This window comes from Podarcis vaucheri, assembly GCF_965113315.1.
Source record: "Podarcis vaucheri genome assembly, chromosome: 17".
NCBI lineage: Eukaryota > Metazoa > Chordata > Lepidosauria > Squamata > Lacertidae > Podarcis > Podarcis vaucheri.
Window position 1 is genome coordinate 40,033,537 of NC_138755.1, and position 18,291 is coordinate 40,051,827.

The window sequence follows — 18,291 nt, forward strand, 5'->3', positions numbered from 1 at the left end:
TCTCTGACCATTGTCCATACCAATTGGGACTGACGTGAGTGGTAGTCCAAAAAAATCTGGAGTGCACCAGGTTAGGGAAGGCTGACCTGGAGGTAGGATTAGACTGGGGTAACCTATTTGTTCAAGGATGTTTCAAGAAAATGGAAATTGAAAGAGGTACTCTTCCATTCTTCAACCTGCTCCTTGACACATTTCCCACCTTTTAGCAAAGGAGAGGCAGATGCAAAATGTGATACAGAAATAACATTGAAGGAGTAATGTTCTTAAAGGCGTGACAATTCACTCTTCTTCTTTTTGTTGAAGTTGTTGTTTTTCCCACATGTCCCACATGTTTTTTTAAAAAATCTTTATTCATGCATTCAGCAAATATTTATATACTGCTTGATTGTAACTAGAACCCCTAACAATTTGTTTGATTCATACTTGGAGAAATTGATTTATTTGTAAAGGATAGTTCCAGCTTACAAATAAATAATGGCTACACTGAAGGGGAAGATCATAAGTAAAACATTTAGTTATAATGGGAATTCTGGGTTTTCTGTAGGAAATTCACAGCTGGGTGCCACTATAGTAGATGCACTGGATACCCTCTACATTATGGGCCTTCACGATGAATTCAAAGAAGGGCAGGAGTGGATTGACAATCACCTTGATTTCAGTGTGGTAAGTTGAACTTTTTGTATGTTGTCCTTCCTATCTGAAGAAACATAGAATCATATAATTGTAGAGTCGGAAGGGCAGGGAACTTCTTAGCTTGATCAAACTTCAAATACTCTTCTTCTTTCTAAAATGAAGCCTGAAAAAGAGCTGATTAGTGTCTTTTGATGACTCACAAACACTGTGTGTAAATTTTAAAACAAAGTGGAAGGACCTTTCAACCTTTCCTCACAGGACTTGGTCTCCAGGCTTATCTAAGACATGTTGCTTTAATTAGCTGTCCTCCTTCCCTCAAGGGGGAAAAGGAAATTCTGGATGTAATGGTGGATTTCTGTTCTTCACATGGTAGAAGCCCACTTCATGCTTTTCTTGTCTTTCTACATCCTTGGTGACATACTTTCTTCACTGAAGCCTGCGGGAGACAGAGGTTTTTCTTCTTCCAAGTTAGGTTTCTTGGTCCCAAGCTTTTCCTAACAAAACAAAACTGAATTCTCTTGCTTTGAGGCTTCTAGTTCTTTTGACTAACAGCAGAATAGCTTTTTCAGTTCCACACAGCGTCAGGAGCATGAGGGGAAAGGACATTCTTCCTCTCTTTTAATAACAGAGAATGTGTTTTCCTGGTCCCAGAGGAGGGGCTTTCTTCCAGCCTAGCTGCCCTCCTTTCTTTTAGGAAGAGAAATTCAGTGTCTTCAAAGGAAATTTGGGACCTACAACACTGGCAATCACATTTCTATGAAAGAGAGAACACAGCAGGATGCTGGTTTGATGTTCAGCCCCCAAAAGAGACATGAGTAGCTTTTGTGGATGTAACCTCAGAGCCTCTCAAAAATTATAGAGAATTATTGGAGAACAGATGAGGTGCCTGTGGACTGGAGGTGGGCAAATTTTGTCCCTATCTTCTAAAAGGGGGAAAAGAGAAGACCTGGGTAACTACTGATGAGCTTGACATCAATACCAGTAAAGGTCCTGGAACAGATAATTAAACAGTCGTTTTGTGAGCACCTAGAAAAGGATGCTGTGATGACTAAGATGCAGCATGGGTTTCTCAGAAACAAGTCATACCAGATGAATCACCTTTTGTTTTTTGATACAGGTACAAGATTGGTAGATTAGGGGAATTATGGAAAGGTAGTGTATCTTGATTTCAGTAAGACTTTTGACAAAGTCCCCCATAACATTCTGGTAAAATGTGGACTGGACAAGGTGACTGTTAGGTGAATTTGTAGCTGGTTGACTGACCAAACATAGAGTGCTCACTAACAATTCCTCACTATCATAGAAAAAAGTGACAAGTGAGGTGGCACAGAGGTCTGTCCTGCGTCCAATGTTGTTCAACACCTTTATGGATCAAGGGAATTTTCATCATATTTGCAGATGACACCAAAATGAGAGGGAATAGTCAATGCTGGTCAAGACTGAGTTGGGATTCAAGATGACCTTATAAGATTGGGAAACATTGCCCACACTAACAAAACGAATTTCAGCAGGACAAAGGTGCAGCTGTAGACTTAGGCAGGAAGAACCAGCTGCACAAATATAAGACTGGAGTACAGTGTCCAGTTCTGGGCACCACAATTTAAGGAGGATATTGCAAGCTGGAATGTGTGCAGAGGGAGGGTGACCAATGTGATGAAAAGACTGAAAACCAAGCCTTATAAGGAACAGTTGAGGAATTTGGGTATGTTTGGCCTGGTAAAGAGTGTTGTCAACATGGAAGATGGAGCAAGCTTGTTTTCTCATGCACCAGAGACTAGAGCCTGAACCAATGGATTCAAGTTACAAGAAAGGAGAGTCTGACTAAATATCAGAAATAACTTTCTGACAATAAAAGCTGTTCAATAGTGCAACGGATTCCCGCGAGAGGTGGTGGACTCCCTTTACTTGGAGGTTTTTAAGCAAATGTTGGATGGCCATCTGTCATGTATAGATTCCTGCATGGCAACAGGTTGGACTAGAATGATGACCTTCAGGGTCCTTTCCAACTCTGCAGTTCTGTGTTTCTATGAGAACTGATCTCTTGATTAAGAGACTGTGATTTTGAATACTTGGGGCATGGAAAACAAAGTGAGAAAGGATTTTGCTCACATCAGCTCTCTTGCATCTTGGCGGTTAAACTTTCCACAGAAAGTCAGATTTTATATCTTATGAAGAAGATTATATCCCTTGTATGCTAATGGAAGATTTCAGTTAGCCATTGATTTCAGGTTGTGAAATATTTCTAAAATGTAATTTGTTGTCTCTCCCTATAATAGATAGTTGGAGCTCTTGAAAGTTTTCCTGAATGGAGCTTTATCTTATGAATCCAACAAATTGTACAGATATGACTATAAGAGTTTTATCTCTTATGTAAGAAGGTCATTTTTCACCAAAATAAAAAAACACAATGGCAGCAGTTCATGACTCCTGTTATCTTCCTCTTAACAGTACACCACTGTTGCCTGCAACTTGCACACATCTCTTTTGCCACCTTGCTATTCTTACAAGAGCGGGTGGGAGCCGAATTGTACAGAAAGTTAAAATCAATTCATAATAAAGTATGGACGTTTAATGTATGTGTGAAACAACACATTTGCACACATTCTTGATGTGAAAGGGCTCCTTAGCCAAAAAAATATACTGCTAATTCGCATAGGAGGTAACACTAACTCCAAAACCTGTTCTGTTAAATGGGTTTATATCTCCAAAGAAACATTTACAGGAATTCATTATTTATTTATTTTTTTAAAAAATTGTGATTTTCCAAATTTATAGCAAATGTAACAACAAACAAGAAAAACATTACAATATAGAGAAAACAAACAAACATATATCCTAACTGTTATAATCCCACTTTTGTTATCATTGTTGGGTGACTTCTTCAAATCCCCCTAGCTGAGTTTCCATATAACTCATTGTAGCAGTTTTCCAATACTATTTTCATATAAAATTTACTTGTTCAATTAACATCTTTCTTTCTTTTCATATTGACTTCTATCCATAATGTTATACAACTTCACATATTTAAATCCTAGGCCAATCTATTACTCACAAGTAGTTCTATTTAAGTTATCTTAACATATTTAACTAAATAAGCCTTAAATTTCTTCCATTCCTCTTGGCACTCCTCCTCCTTCTGGTTGCGGACTCTTTTGGCCAGGTCAGCTAACTCCAAAAAGTCCACCATCTTCATCTGCCATTCCTCCACTGTTGGTACTTCTTGTAATTTCCAATTTTTGGCTAGCAAAATTCTAGCTGCAGTTGTGGCATACAAAAACAATCTGACATCTTTCTTGGGCAATTCCAAACCTATTATTCCAAGTAGAAAGGCTTCTGGTTTCTTAATAAATGTATATTTCAACATTTTTTTCAATTCACTATAAACATTTTTTTCAATTCACTATAAATCTTTTCCCAGAAGTCTTTCACCTTGAGACACATCCACCACATATGGTAAAAGTACCTTATTTTTCTTTACATTTCCAACATAAATTGTCACTCTTATGGTAGATCTTTGCTAGTTTTACAGGGGTTAAGTACCATCTATACATCATTTTCATAACGTTTTCCTTTAACAGGAATTCATTATTTAAAGCAAGAGGTGCCACCCTAGGAACCTTCAGAAAGAAGAATGGGATACATATTTAATTAAAAAATAAATTCACTGTAATAATTTGTGATAAATCTACATACTCTATACTAATATCTAGCTTATATCCCTTTTTCTGTCTCAAGAATTCAGAGGTATCTGTCTTTGAAGTCAACATCCGCTTCATTGGTGGCTTACTTGCGGCCTATTACCTTTCAGGTCAGGAGGTAAGTGAATTATAATATAATCGTGGAAATATGTGCAACTTTTACTTAGTTTTCTTAAAAGGGAACAAAGGCTTGTTTTCCTGCTGCTTCAGAGGCCTCACTAATAGGTAAGTAACCACAAACTCATAGCTGTAATCAGGAGTGATAGGAATTTCAAAATTCAGTACAAATGCAGAAAATTCAAAATGCTGGGCATTGGCCACAGAATCTGTTTTCATTTTATTAAAAAGAGGCATTAAAATGAAATATCTGGAGCCAAAAGAGATGGGTGGGGTGCTTTAGTACTATGGAAACTCATTTCTCCCCAGCAAAATATGTGTGAGGTAGTTTAAGTTGTATATTCAGGTTGCAGAATTTGGCACAAAATTTGCCAATAATTATACAGTAATGAGCACTTGTCACCCTGTCCGAAATCAATTGTCAAAATTTGAGGTCTTAGTTTATGGTTTGCAGCAAGGTTTTAACTGCAGCCTGTGAAACAGATCATGAAAGATCTGTATTGGGTACCATTCTGTATCTGGAGGATCACTTGCTCCCATATGAACTTGCCCATATCTCATTAAGATCTTATCTTGAGAGGTGCTCTGGATGCTCCCAACCTCAGAGATCCCAGATGCGTTACATGGAGCAGGGCCTTTTCTGTGGTGGCACCCAGATTATGGAGAACTTGTTAGGGAACCTGCAATGCTGTCTTTTAGGTGTCAGCTAAAACTTTTTTAAAAAAATTGCTCTAGCCTTTCCCAATATTTAATTTTTGTATATAATTTGTTATCATTTGTATTCATGTTTTTACTAACTATTGAATATGTTTTGTTGTTGTGGTTTTAATTGTTTGTTATGAGCCATTTGGAGCCAATATCAGAATTAGAATGGGATAGAAAAGAGTTAAAATAACCCAACCTGCACTTTTCTATTCTTACTTGCATAAGGACTTACTTCTAAGATGATATGTATAAGATTACACAGAAAAAAATGGAGAAGTGCTCAACTTTCTTTCTTGTGTTACAGGTTTTTAAGTTAAAAGCGGTCCAACTTGCAGGAAAACTTATTCCTGCCTTCAATACACCCACAGGGATTCCTTGGGCAATGGTGAATTTGAAAAGGTACGAGATTTGAGGCAAGAGGAAGACTGGAAATCAGGAATAGCGAAAACCTATGTTTGGCCACTGATAGTAGGATGTCTCAATGCCCGCTAAGGGATTTTTCTGCACAATTAAATACCTGTATGTGGTGTCTTTGGAGTCTGGTGTTAACTGTGGTATCGTGTTGAGTAGTAGTCAAGTTTGGGGGGTGATCCTTTCACTGTTGGTTCTTGAATTGTTTCAAGGACACTTTTTTCCTTTGGCTTGTGCTTATCTTCCCCAGTACTCTGTTGCTGATTGGTCTTTGCTTTAACAGAAATAGATAAATTGCTAAATCTCTTCCTATATACAGTGGTGCCTCGCAAGACGAAAATAATCCGTTCCGCGAGTCTCTTCGTCTAGCGGTTTTTTCGTCTTGCGAAGCAACCCTATTAGCGGATTAGCGCTATTAGCGGCTATTAAAGGCTTAGCGGCTAAAAGGCTATTAGCGGCTTAGAAAAAGGGGGGGAAAGCGAAGAAAATCGCAAGACTCGCAAGACGTTTTCGTCTTGCGAAGCAAGCCCATAGGGAAATTCGTCTTGCGAAGCACATCGAAAAACGGAAAACCCTTTCGTCTAGCGGGTTTTTCATCTTGCGAGGCATTCGTCTTGCGGGGCACCACTGTAGAACAATAGCAGTACCAAATATTTGTATACATTTACCCTTTAATCTTTCTTTTGCCAGTGGTGTAGGTCGTAACTGGGGCTGGGCGTCTGCTGGCAGCAGTATCCTATCTGAGTTTGGCACCCTTCACATGGAATTTGTACACCTGAGCTACTTGACTGGCAACCCTGTCTACTATGATAAGGTTAGTTTTGTGCTCTTTCTGGTGGAATAAGAAGTTTGTCGATACTTATTGACAGTGACTATAAATAATGTCCTTGTTTTTATTATGTATTCTGTGTTTTTATATTGTGATTTTATGTTGTGAACTGCCCTGAGACCTGGAGGTACTAATTTTAATAATCATAATAATATGGAAATAATGCATATATTAAAAGCATAAACCACCAAGGACCATTAATTGATTGACAATTTATAATGAAATGGTATTTAAAAGTCTGCCTAGTTCTTCAAAATTTGTTAGGGCACCAATTTAAACTTGTTTAATTGATGGAAGAGGATTTGATTTACATTCTGTATTGAGACTAAGCTGTGATTATGATTTTTTTTTTCCATTTAGGTCATGCATATTCGTAAGCTACTTCAAAAAATGGACCGCCCTAATGGGCTTTATCCAAACTACTTGAATCCAAGGACTGGGCGCTGGGGGCAGCGTGAGTACTTCCTCCACATTTATGTCAAATTTGATTATATCTATCTATGCATGCACACATATAAGCGCACATTCACACATAGGCACATTCTGAGACCCGTTTCAGACATCACAGCCCAGACCATGGTTTAGCCTTTGGGAACTTCATACTCGCATCCTCCATCCTCCTCTTTCATGTTCTGGTTTCTTGTATCATGTCCTGGCTAATAGTAATAATAGTTCTGCCTCCTTCATTGCACAATTGCATCAAGCTTGGTTTGGGGAGTTTGACTTCAGTAACTTCCAGGATTATTTATCTATGCTGCACAATGCAAGCTTCATTTATTAGTTTATTAGTTTATTAGTTTATGTAGTTCACAGCTACTTCAAAGTATCATATCCCAGCAGCAAGTCCATTAACTAAATTTTAGTAGTTCTTAGTTTTCCAAAGGAATTTCTAAAACACCCATGGAAGTAGAAGGCAAGGAGTCTACAGCCTTGCTGCATCCTCTGTAATTTTCTTTAACTTTGGCTTGATACCATACAGTGGCTTGAACATCTGATGTGGTGCTGCAAACAATGTCCTTACAAGTGAGTCAAAACCAGGGGTCAGCAAACTTTTTCAGCAGGGAGCCGGTCCACTGTCCCTCAGACCATGTGGTGGGCCGAACTATATTTTTTTTTGGGGGGGGGGGAATGAAGAAGAACGAATTCCTATGCCCCATACATAACCCAGAGATGCATTTTCAATAAAAGGACACATTCTACTCATGTAAAAACACGCTGATTCCCGGATCGTCAGATTTAGAAGGTAATTGGGCCGGATCCAGCCCCCGGGCCTTAGTTTGCCTACCCATGGTCTAAACAATTGCCAAGATGGGAGGACCCCCCCCCCAAAAAAAAATAACCTCAGCCTTTCCTGACAAGCTGTGCTGAGCACTGTGATATTTTATGCACCTGCCATGCCTCTGGGTAAGTCAACCTGCTGTTTAACCATTTTGAGACTGCATAGAAATCACAAAGAGGAAAAACTGGTTTACTTACTTTTTTCCAGAGGGGCAGCTGGATTACAACAAAGTGTCTTGTGACGCCTTTAACACATGGTATCATGGCATATGCTTTTGTGGACCTGAGTTCATTTGTTTATACGTGTGAAGTGTATTTCTCGATTTCATACCTGCAGCTGAAGATTGCGGGTTGCTTACCTGCGACTACAGTTCTTTCGTCATCTGTGCAGTCACATAGCCTACCTCCACCTGCACTCCGGATGCTGCTGTTCTCCTGCTCTTGTTCTGCACTTCCTTATATAGATGCTGCAGTGGTCCGAAAGCAACTGAGCAGGAAAGTGCGAGCCAGGCTCCTGGAGCATGTGCTCTGAGGATGGGAGTGGGTTTCCTGCCAGAATGTCTGTTGAACTCTAGAAAATTCTGAACATAGGTCAGTGCAAGGATAGAACCCATATGTGTGGCTGCACAGATAACCACCTGAAAAAACCAGTCACTGGTAAGCAACTTTTCTTTTGCCATGAGGTACATGCAGGGTTTTGTTTTTTTTAGCAGAAACTCAGGGTAACTGAGTTCCCTTACTCTTTTTAAATTACCGTAAATACTTATTTTTTTTGTCTGGGGGAGCTGGAACAGATAAACACCCAATGCCTGAGCCAAAAATCCACCTATATTTGTAATCAATAAAGTTGTGGCCATTTCTAACACAGATCATTGTCGGCTTGAGTTTATTAATCACATATTACATTTAGCCACTGCCCCAGGGGAGTGGGGTCGCGGTGGCACTGGGACTGGGTCCGCAATAAATTAACTAACTTTGTGGTGAGTTCTCTCACCGTTTTTTCCAGAAAAAAGGCACTGGGTACACGTTCTGCATGTGGGGGTAGTTACTTTCTTCAAATCTGTCAGTCTGATGGCTTAGTTCACTTTAAAAAGTCTTAAGGTTTTAAAGGATTTCCTTGATGGCAAAAGTTGGCTTGAAAAGAGACCAGCTTTATTCTGCTGTCCCCAGCACACAAACCTCTGAAGAGATCAGAAAAGATTAGTTATCTTAACTTACTCAAGAGAGAACATTAAGCAGTAACATGATCACAGTCCTGGAGAGCTTTCAGTGCAGATATTGTGGCCAAGTAGATAAGCTAAGAGCCAGTTTGCATATACACTGAGTCAGATTATTGATCCACTTGTCCAATACTGTGTTTTCTGACTGGAATCCAAGGTCTACGGCAGCTTCCCTGCCTGCCCCGCTCAACCTTACTGCGTAAATTGAATGGGAACAGTCAACTAATATAATTTTAATATGGAATGAAATGAAAAGCCCACTTTGCTGTTCCGTGATTGGTGAAATGCTTCTCAAGTTTCCCAATATGTAGTCGTGTGTTCCATCAAGGGTCTGGGATTAGGCATTTAAGTTCTTGTGTCAAAAATTCAAAACGTTGCAAAGCTAATCAGTGATGGGAAAAGGAATTCATTTTCCATGTCAGTGGTGTAAGATGAATTGTGATGCAAAACACGTTATTTTTAGTATACCAAATTCTTAAACCACAGATTGATGGAGACGATTTTTAAAACAGTTGCTTTTCCAGACTTAAGGGTTATTTCCAGCCAGGTTTTACAAAATCAGTCATGTTCATTCATTTCACTGAATCTACTTTGAGTATGAGTAATATTGGATATAACTCTATGGAGTTTGCCATGGCAAATCTAGGTAGTATTGCGCACACCAAATTTTACCCTTTCTCCTTCTTTGTTGCAGATCACACTTCCATGGGTGGATTGGGAGACAGTTTCTACGAGTACTTGCTGAAAGCATGGTTGATGTCAGATAAGATGGACATGGAGGCAAGGAAAATGTATGATGATGCTATTGAGGTGATTATAGTGCATTGATTTCCCCCACTTCCCCACATACACAATGAGAATGTCAATTTTAAAAATGTTTCTCCCCTTAAAATGCAAATGATTATTTTGTTTCTAACTCTTTTTAGGGCAGCTAGGTATACAATATGTACAGATATACCATCTTGATTCAGTTCTGAAGCTGGAGTTATAAAACTGTGGCACTCCCCATTTTGACAGTTTGCTAGCTGCATATTGTGGACTAACAGGCTTTTGATAACCCTAACCCACCGCACCACTCGAACCTGTTTTTGCAGACTCAGGCAGGCAACAAAAGCAGGTTTATTAAGCACTTGGCTGTAGCCAGAATTCTGCATTTGGTAGACCAGAAGTTGTGCAGACCTGCATTAAGCACCATATTTACACAACTGTGTAAATGCTGTGAAAACTTAAGAACTGGATTGTGATTCTTCACCCTGAATTGTTTCAGCAGTATTGTAACTGAACAAATACTGGTTGACGTTCTGGATCAGACTTCCCGGACTTGTCCTCCACATGTTGCATGTGAGCAAAATATTGCAGTTCTTTAGATTCCTACCATCACTGCAGTGTCAGAGTAGCTGTTGAACTGGAAACCTCTGAAAAGTGTCATTTGCCAATATTAGCATTAAAAGTTGACAGAAGGAAACACCAGCCTTTACTGAGCACTGCTTCCTTCTACTATGACTAATTAAAAACAACAACCCCACTACTGGCAGAATCTGCCCCCACATTTACATTGTAAGTAAAACACAGACCTGCTTCCAGAACTTCAACATCCACATGGAAATGCCCTCCCAGCTTAGAGTTTTATAAATTTTGTGAGCAGAGAACTGTTCTTGAGCCAAGATTTTCAACCAACTCCTTGCTCAAATAGGTTACCTTTTCTTAGTGAAGTTCCTGATTCTGGTACCCTACCTTTAATTCTAAGTAGGTTTCATGAATATGCTTGCTTTTAAAAGAGAGAATACCACCCACTGGTCTATATTGCTTTTTGTGTACGTAAAAATCAGTGGTCTTGTAAATAGCAATGGAAAGTTCTCTCTCTCTCGGCGTATGAATTTGCACTCTTCCCAGTAAATGTCCAATAATCCTGATTTGTTGAATTTCCCTTGAAGTAAGAAGCCAGGAAAGTTTTTAAAGAGAGGTTGAACCGTCATCTGTCATGTATGATCTAGTTGAGATTCCCCTCTAACTACAGTTCTGTGATTCTATTATTCTAAGCTGGAGTTTGTCTTACAGCAGCTTGTATGCTACTCCAAATCCCATGTGATGTGCAAAGGGCTCATTTCAGTATTTGTGATGGTGTTTCCGTGTGCTGCTCTGGTTTCGCCAGAAGTGGCTTAGTCATGCTGGCCACATGACCCGGAAAAACTGTCTGCGAACAAATGTCAGCTCCCTCGGCCAGTAAAGCGAGGTGAGCGCTGCAACCCCAGAGTCGTTCGCAACTGGACTTAACTGTCAGGGGTCCTTTACCTTTTATTTACACCCCCCCCCCCCGAAAAACAAATCCACACCCCCAGTGTAATAGCGCTGTCTCTGGAGAAGAGGGGAAGAGAATGAAAGTGTGACTCGCTAAGCTATGCCTCTGCTCTTCTCCTCACCCCCACCTCTAGTTTTGTGGGAAATATGATGCAGGATAAATGCTTAACTGCCATCATGCATGACAGAGCAGGAACTAGGTAACTTCTTTCTACTCTCTCTCCCTCCCTGAACAAAGAGGTAAGTAGCTACTTCTGTCCTGCCGAGGATTCCCATCCTATAAGTTTATCATTGCTATTCATTGGTACCCAACTACAGTGGTGCCTCGCAAGACGAAAAGAATCCGTTCTGTGATTCTCTTCGTCTAGCAGTTTTTTCGTCTTGCGAAGCAAGCCCATTGGCGGATTAGCGCTATTAGCGGCTTTTAGCGGCTTATCTGCTGATTGGATCAGCTAATAAGTGTCTTAGCGGCTTAGAAAAGGGGGGGGGAAAAAACCAGCAGGAACTCGCAAGACATTGTCGTCTTGCGAAGCAAGCCCATAGGAAATTTGTTTTGCGAAGCACCTCCAAAACGGAAAACTCTTTCGTCTAGCGAGTTTTCCATCTTGCGAGGCATTCGTCTTGCGGGGCACCACTGTATGTGGTTCTTTGGGTGTTTTGCAGGAGAGAAAAGACTTGCTTGGACACACACACACACACATGCATTAATGCAAAGCGTAAAGGATGCACTTGTGATAGTGAATATTTTGAATATTTGAAGTAACTAAAGCTTTTCTGTTTCTTCTTATAGGCCATAGAGAAGCATCTTATCAGAAAGTCCAATGGAGGCCTAACTTTTATTGGAGAGTGGAAGAATGGGCACCTTGAGAGAAAAATGGGCCATCTCACATGCTTTGCTGGAGGATTGTTTGCTCTTGGAGCAGATGGTTCCCGAGATGATAAAGCTGGACACTACCTACAGCTTGGAGCAGAAATTGCACATACGTGTCATGAATCATATGACAGGACAAGTAGGTATCCTTCCCTGTCTTAAGTTCTGGGTGGCTTTTTTCCTTAATACTTACTAATGGTAATATGGCTGAATTTGGAGCAATTTTGAAAGTACATGAAAATGGGGAGAAAATATACTGTGTAAGAGATTATTATTTTTTTAGCTCATGCCCTTTGAGTTTGAATAGTGAATGTGCATTTAATGATGTGTGCATTTAAACTTTGTTTTGCCAAGAGGGAAAGCTGCATAAAAGCACTATTCATTCTTAGTAGTCATGAATTGTGTGAAAGCTAGAAAGGAGGTTATTAAATTACACAATAAAATCCCGTAACAGTGCAAACCAGTAGGAGTATGCTTACTGTTAGCTTCAAACGATTTAACTGGATGAAGTACATAAAACTATATGCTATGCATCTTTGTAAGTTGAGAAATTATCTATATCTGAGTTCATTTTAACTGTATTTTATAGAAGCTAGTAGCAAAATCTAGATTATCCAAAACTATTTTGCATTTACCATGCCTAGGGAAAAAATGAAGCCTGCATCTCCTGGAGTCCAACACTTGTTATGACTTGCTCATAATTACAGTACATAACACTCTGCCATTTATCCTCAGAAATAAAATATGTTTTTGCCATAGATATCTCTATGAGAAGCAGCCTTTAATAACTTGATCTACTTAGTAGATTTCATGATTCAGTTTAAGAGCTATAAATGTCAGTTTCATAATTTTGCAGTAACCTCAAATTTCCTTTTTACACCAGGTTTAAAACAAGCTTCTTGAGTAGTGGATTCTGTATTCTTAGTAAAGGAATCATATAGTTGTTCAATGTATTCAGTATTAATTCTACAACTGTGTGCACATTCATTATTCTTTCAGTGGGTTTTAGGGTGTTCTCACACTACAAAAGGCCTGAACAAATTTCTAAGAACTGTTCCAAGTGCTAGTAAGCACAAAGTACCTGTGAGCGTTAAAAACAAACATAGAGTAATGTATGTTATTAGCATATTTGATATAGAATTTCCATTAAAAGTTATTATTTTTCATGCTTTTTATTAGTTTTCGTACTTGCTAAACATACAATAAAGTAATCAAAATAATAAAATGTCAACAACAACAAACACCAAAAACCCCCAGGAAACATACATACAACCATAAATCCATAAGTTCTTACACATGGACATATGTCACCATATTCTTTATTCCCAAGTCCTTTTCTTCTCTGACAGACTTCCATCTTCCTCAAAGCGGGTCTGTTTTATATATTTGTTAAACTGCTTCTTTTATCATTTCATCATTTCTGCTGTTTTCCACATACTATACTTATAATCCATGTTATGGTTGGTGAAAATAAATCAAAGCAAATCCAGGTTTTGACTTGGGGGCACTTTTTTTAAAGTAATCTCTACAATTTCCCCATTCCTTTTGGAACTTTTGGTTGGGCTGTCTCCTAATTTTCTCTGTCATTTTTGCCAATTTCCACAAATAATTAAACCATTAAATGTTTCTCCCCCTCCGCCTCTTTCCTCTGCAGCATTAAAACTGGGCCCTGAAGCTTTCAAATTTGATGGTGGCGTGGAGGCTGTAGCAGTACGGCAAAATGAAAAATACTACATTTTAAGACCAGAGGTGATAGAGACGTATTGGTATATGTGGCGATTCACACATGATCCGAAATACAGGCAGTGGGGCTGGGAGGCAGCACAGGTAACAACAGAAAGCTTTTCTGTGTGGAAGTCAAAATGTTTACTGGCAGCCTCTCACTGATGAAGTGTGAGGAATATTGTGTTGCTGCATAGCTGTCTGTTTCACAAGCGGAGACATAAATGCACATATAGGAGAAATGACATATAGCAGTATAGAGAAACATACAGTGGTGCCCCGCAAGACGAATGCCTCGCAAGACGGAAAACTCGCTAGACGAAAGAGTTTTCCGTTTTGGAGGTGCTTCGCAAAACGAATCTCCTATGGGCTTGCTTCGCAAGACGACAATGTCTTGCGAGTTCCTGCTGGGTTTTTTTCCTCCCCCCCCCCTTTTCTAAGCCACTGAGCCGCTTATCAGCTGATCCGATCAGCAGATAAGCCGCTAATAGCGCTAATCCGTCAATGGGCTTGCTTCGCAAGACGAAAAAACCGCTAGACGAAGAGAATCACAGAACGGATTCTTTTCGTCTTGCGAGGCATCACTGTATATCCAAGCATATAGAAGAACAACCTTTGTTGAGGCAGAACCAGCGTGGCTTCCGTAAGGGCAAGTCCTGTCTCATGAACTCATTAGAGTTCTTTGAGAGTGTCAGCAACCATATGGCTGTTTTATTGGCCAGCTTTTTTGTAAATGCTAAACAATGAAGACAGAAGGCAGCACATGAGACCAGTATTTGTTACTTCTCTTTTGTCTCCTTCTGTAGCCCCCACCCACCCACCAAAGCCCCTAGAAAATTGGGATGGGCTCTCCTGAACAGTGTGGGTTGCAGTGGGAAGAGACAATCATATGAAATCGAACAGAAGCACCTTGCATGAACCATCTTCACGTTGCATGCTTTATGCAACAAAGCTTTGAGTAGTATTCTGGGGCAATCAAATGTAGTAGCATAAATGAAGTACTAGTGAAATAATTAAGAGGAACAAGAGTCGTCTCATAACTTGCAGTGAATATTTCTGCTTACCTTATTATGTTGTTGCTGATTTTAAAAACAGTCCTCTACAAAAAAAAATTAACAGGAGTTTGGGAATTCCATATTTTTAATGTTCTGCAAGAACAGATTAAATGCAAGAATAGATTAATGGACATTTTGACTATAATATTTCACATATTGTTTTCTCGCATACAACTCCCTCAGCTACCAAACTGTTATCTTTTTTGTCTTACCTGTGAATACCCAGTGTTAGGTCTCGTTTGTTCATTGCTGTCTTCATCACTATATGGTTAAGTAGGATTCCACTGTTTCGCAGCGGAATGTGTTAACTAGATGCAGCAGTGAAAAAGTGTCTAGTAGAACATTCATTCTGTTTCCCCCACACCCCACACAGGCCATTGACAAGTACTGCCGAGTGAGTGGTGGATTTTCTGGGGTCAAGGATGTCTACTCTTCAGCTCCTACATATGATGATGTGCAGCAAAGCTTCTTCCTTGCTGAAACACTAAAGTAAGCAGATTTTTCTTCTTGATAATTTTCTTGGAATTGTGGTGGTCCTAAGAGGCTAAAGGTAAAGGTAAAGGTACCCCTGCCCGAACGGGCCAGTCTTGACAGACTCTGGGGTTTGTGCGCCCATCTCACATTTATTGGCCGGGGGCCAGCGCTGTCCGGGGACACTTCCGGGTCACGTGGCCAGCGTGACAACGCTGCTCTGGCGAGCCAGAGCCGCACACGGAACGCCGTTTACCTTCCCGCTGGTAAGCGGTACCTATTTATCTACTTGCCCCCGGGGGTGCTTTCGAACTGCTAGGTGGGCAGGCGCTGGGACCGAGCAGCGGGAGCGCACCCCGCCGCGGGGATTCGAACCGCCGACCTTTCGATCGGCAAGCCCTAGGCGCTGAGGCTTTAGCCCACAGCGCCACCCGCGTCCCTAAGAGGCTACTCAGTGCTTATAGAATTGTTGCCTATTTCATTATTGTTTTCTTAGGTAAATTGCAATTTTTTTGTAAACCACACTGGAATCTGTTTTGATGATTGGTAATATAGATGTTTTAAATCAATGTAACAAATTGGAGTCAACAAATGAGCTGTTGATGGGATGAATGGCAGAGGTACACGTAAGATGTAAGCACAAAGACCACCACAGTGGTTACACCTAACATGTAATAGAAGGGGTATCAAAATACGTAATAAGTACAGTGGTGCCTCGCAAGACGAAATTAATTTGTTCCACAAGTCTCTTCGTCTTGCGAGTTTTTCGTCTTGCGATGCACGGTTTCCCATAGGAATGCATTGAAAATCAATTAATGCGTTCCTAGGGAAACCGCCTTCAGACCAGGTCCGGGGACAGACTGCCTCTTCTGAAGGCTGGGGGGGGGGACAAGGGCTTTTCTTCCCACCCCCAGCATTTTAAAAAACCCCGGGACAGCGGAGGACTTCTCCGCTGTCCGGGCGATCTTAAAATGCTGGCGGGCGTAGACATGAGTAGACATGGCTAGGATTGCACTGTTCCTTGGCACATTAATTGGATTAAAACAAACCTGCAGAACTGCATTATTGAATAATGTGTTTACCCCAGTGTTGTTAACTTTAGAGATTAGGACATAATCATGACTTGAAAGCCATTATTCTGAGTGAAGAGTTCTGAGTAATATTTTAGCCTACAGCTAATGTGTCCCTTGCTTGAATACTCAGATCATTTTGGCTTTCAACGATTTGTTCTTTGAGTCTTCTAAATAAATACTTTCTGGGTGGAAGCATATATATTATCAGATAATGTCTCTTAGAGGTCTGAAAATAAAAGGACTCAGTTTATGGGTGTGCATTGGAGACTTACAGGCCAGCGTCACCCTTTTCACTACGGCTAATGAGCACCAGGCTGGCATTTCACTACAGCCAAATGGAATTTGTTCATGTTAAGTTCATAACACTTCAGTCTTGAAAATGCAGTGAAAATCCAGTTATTTCAAAGAGAACACTTCTGGCAATCATGACAGTGTTATTAATTTTGGTTTCTAAATCATAAGGTTGAGATTATTATTTTTAAAAGTATTTGAACAAGAACTAGATAATGAATCCATTAAAAACATTTTGATCCATTATAAAATGCACAGTTAATTGAGCACAAGAGTTAAAATAACCATCATAATTTTTTTAAAGCAAGTATGTATTTAAAGAAAGGCGGATGGTGAGAATCATTCCGTCCTATAGGAGATATGGGGGGCTGTTTCTTTTATGATACCACCTACTCTGATTACATTCCTGCTTCATTTAAAGCAATAATGTTTTCTCTTTCAGAACAGTTGTTGCAGATCGTATGCAAATTATAGAATTTCAGTTGATTAAGTGATCTGCTACAACTTCTTTAATGGGTGATACTTTAAACCGTAAAGTCCATAATTTTTCTGAGGTTATCTAGGTTAGACCAGACATGGTGACAAACCTTCTGTTGCTCATTCCAACTTGTTTTCTCTCTTTACCTTGACAGGTATTTGTATCTGCTGTTCTCCAATGATGATCTCCTACCTTTGGATCACTGGGTTTTTAACACAGAAGCTCACCCCTTGCCTGTTTTACATCTAGCCAACACAACACTTTCAGGAAATCATGCATATCGATAGAAACTATTCCAGGACAAGGACAAAATACTTCGTTTTAGCTGTGTTTTGTTTACATGGACCACTTCAGACTTGAGGCTTGAGAGAAGACTGGCATTGTTTAATTAATGAATAACTTTGAATGAAGAGAGGATCAAAACTGCACTCTTAAGCATGTACATAAATTTAAAAATTCCATTTTATACATGACCAAAACTATCAAGTGCAGTGTGTGTCAGCGAAAAGACCTTGTATATTTGCAACTGAGAAGGTGGAGCATGGTGTTTTTAACAATTCAAAGCCTATCGGAACATGTTTCCTGCCCTGTGACAGGAGTGAAGTGGAACGGCTACTACTGACCTTCGTAGTGAGCGATCTCCTGCCCAGATGATGTGGATTCCTGATATTATGTCATTTGGTTTTTCTTTCGATGATGGCATGACTGAAACAATGACAGGCAACAAAAGTGCACTAATAGCACCTAGAGCTGAAATTCCTCTACTCCTGTTTAGAATTTTCTACTTTTCATCAGTCTGTCCAGACTGGCAGCCATTCCCAGTGCCTCTCAGACCCTTGCCTATTTTTATTATTGTTATTAATAATATTGATCAACCATTTGTTCTTGTAGTATTGTTCATCAGTAAATGAGATATGAAACGGATCAGCAACTTCTCTCGGTTTTCCTTTTAGGATTTGGAAAGCTCCATTCACTGCAGCGTCGCTTCTTACACTATGACAAAACCGCCCAATGCGTCTGCCACTTGGTCAAGATTCCCTTCAATTAAGTTGCAATAACTCAACATTTGTCTATGAAGCCAGGAGTTTCATTAAACTCTCACTTTTTTTATTTGTATATTATTCAGAAATGGAAGAACTGT

At 39.9% G+C, this 18,291-nt stretch overlaps 1 protein-coding gene across 1 annotated transcript in view; it reads left to right on the forward strand.

Moving 5' to 3' along the window:
- MAN1A2 (mannosidase alpha class 1A member 2) overlaps positions 1-18,074 on the forward strand; it is a 35,847-nt gene extending 17,773 nt beyond the window's left edge. Inside the window, exons 4-13 of the mRNA XM_082206074.1 lie at positions 545-663; positions 4,369-4,449; positions 5,458-5,552; positions 6,255-6,378; positions 6,754-6,847; positions 9,586-9,701; positions 11,980-12,199; positions 13,715-13,887; positions 15,211-15,326; positions 17,305-18,074. Of these exons, the coding sequence (XP_082062200.1) occupies positions 545-663; positions 4,369-4,449; positions 5,458-5,552; positions 6,255-6,378; positions 6,754-6,847; positions 9,586-9,701; positions 11,980-12,199; positions 13,715-13,887; positions 15,211-15,326; positions 17,305-17,437 (1,271 nt within the window). The 3' untranslated portion in view covers positions 17,438-18,074. The remainder of the gene's footprint in view (positions 1-544; positions 664-4,368; positions 4,450-5,457; positions 5,553-6,254; positions 6,379-6,753; positions 6,848-9,585; positions 9,702-11,979; positions 12,200-13,714; positions 13,888-15,210; positions 15,327-17,304) is intronic.
- The last annotated feature ends 217 nt before the right edge of the window (positions 18,075-18,291 follow it).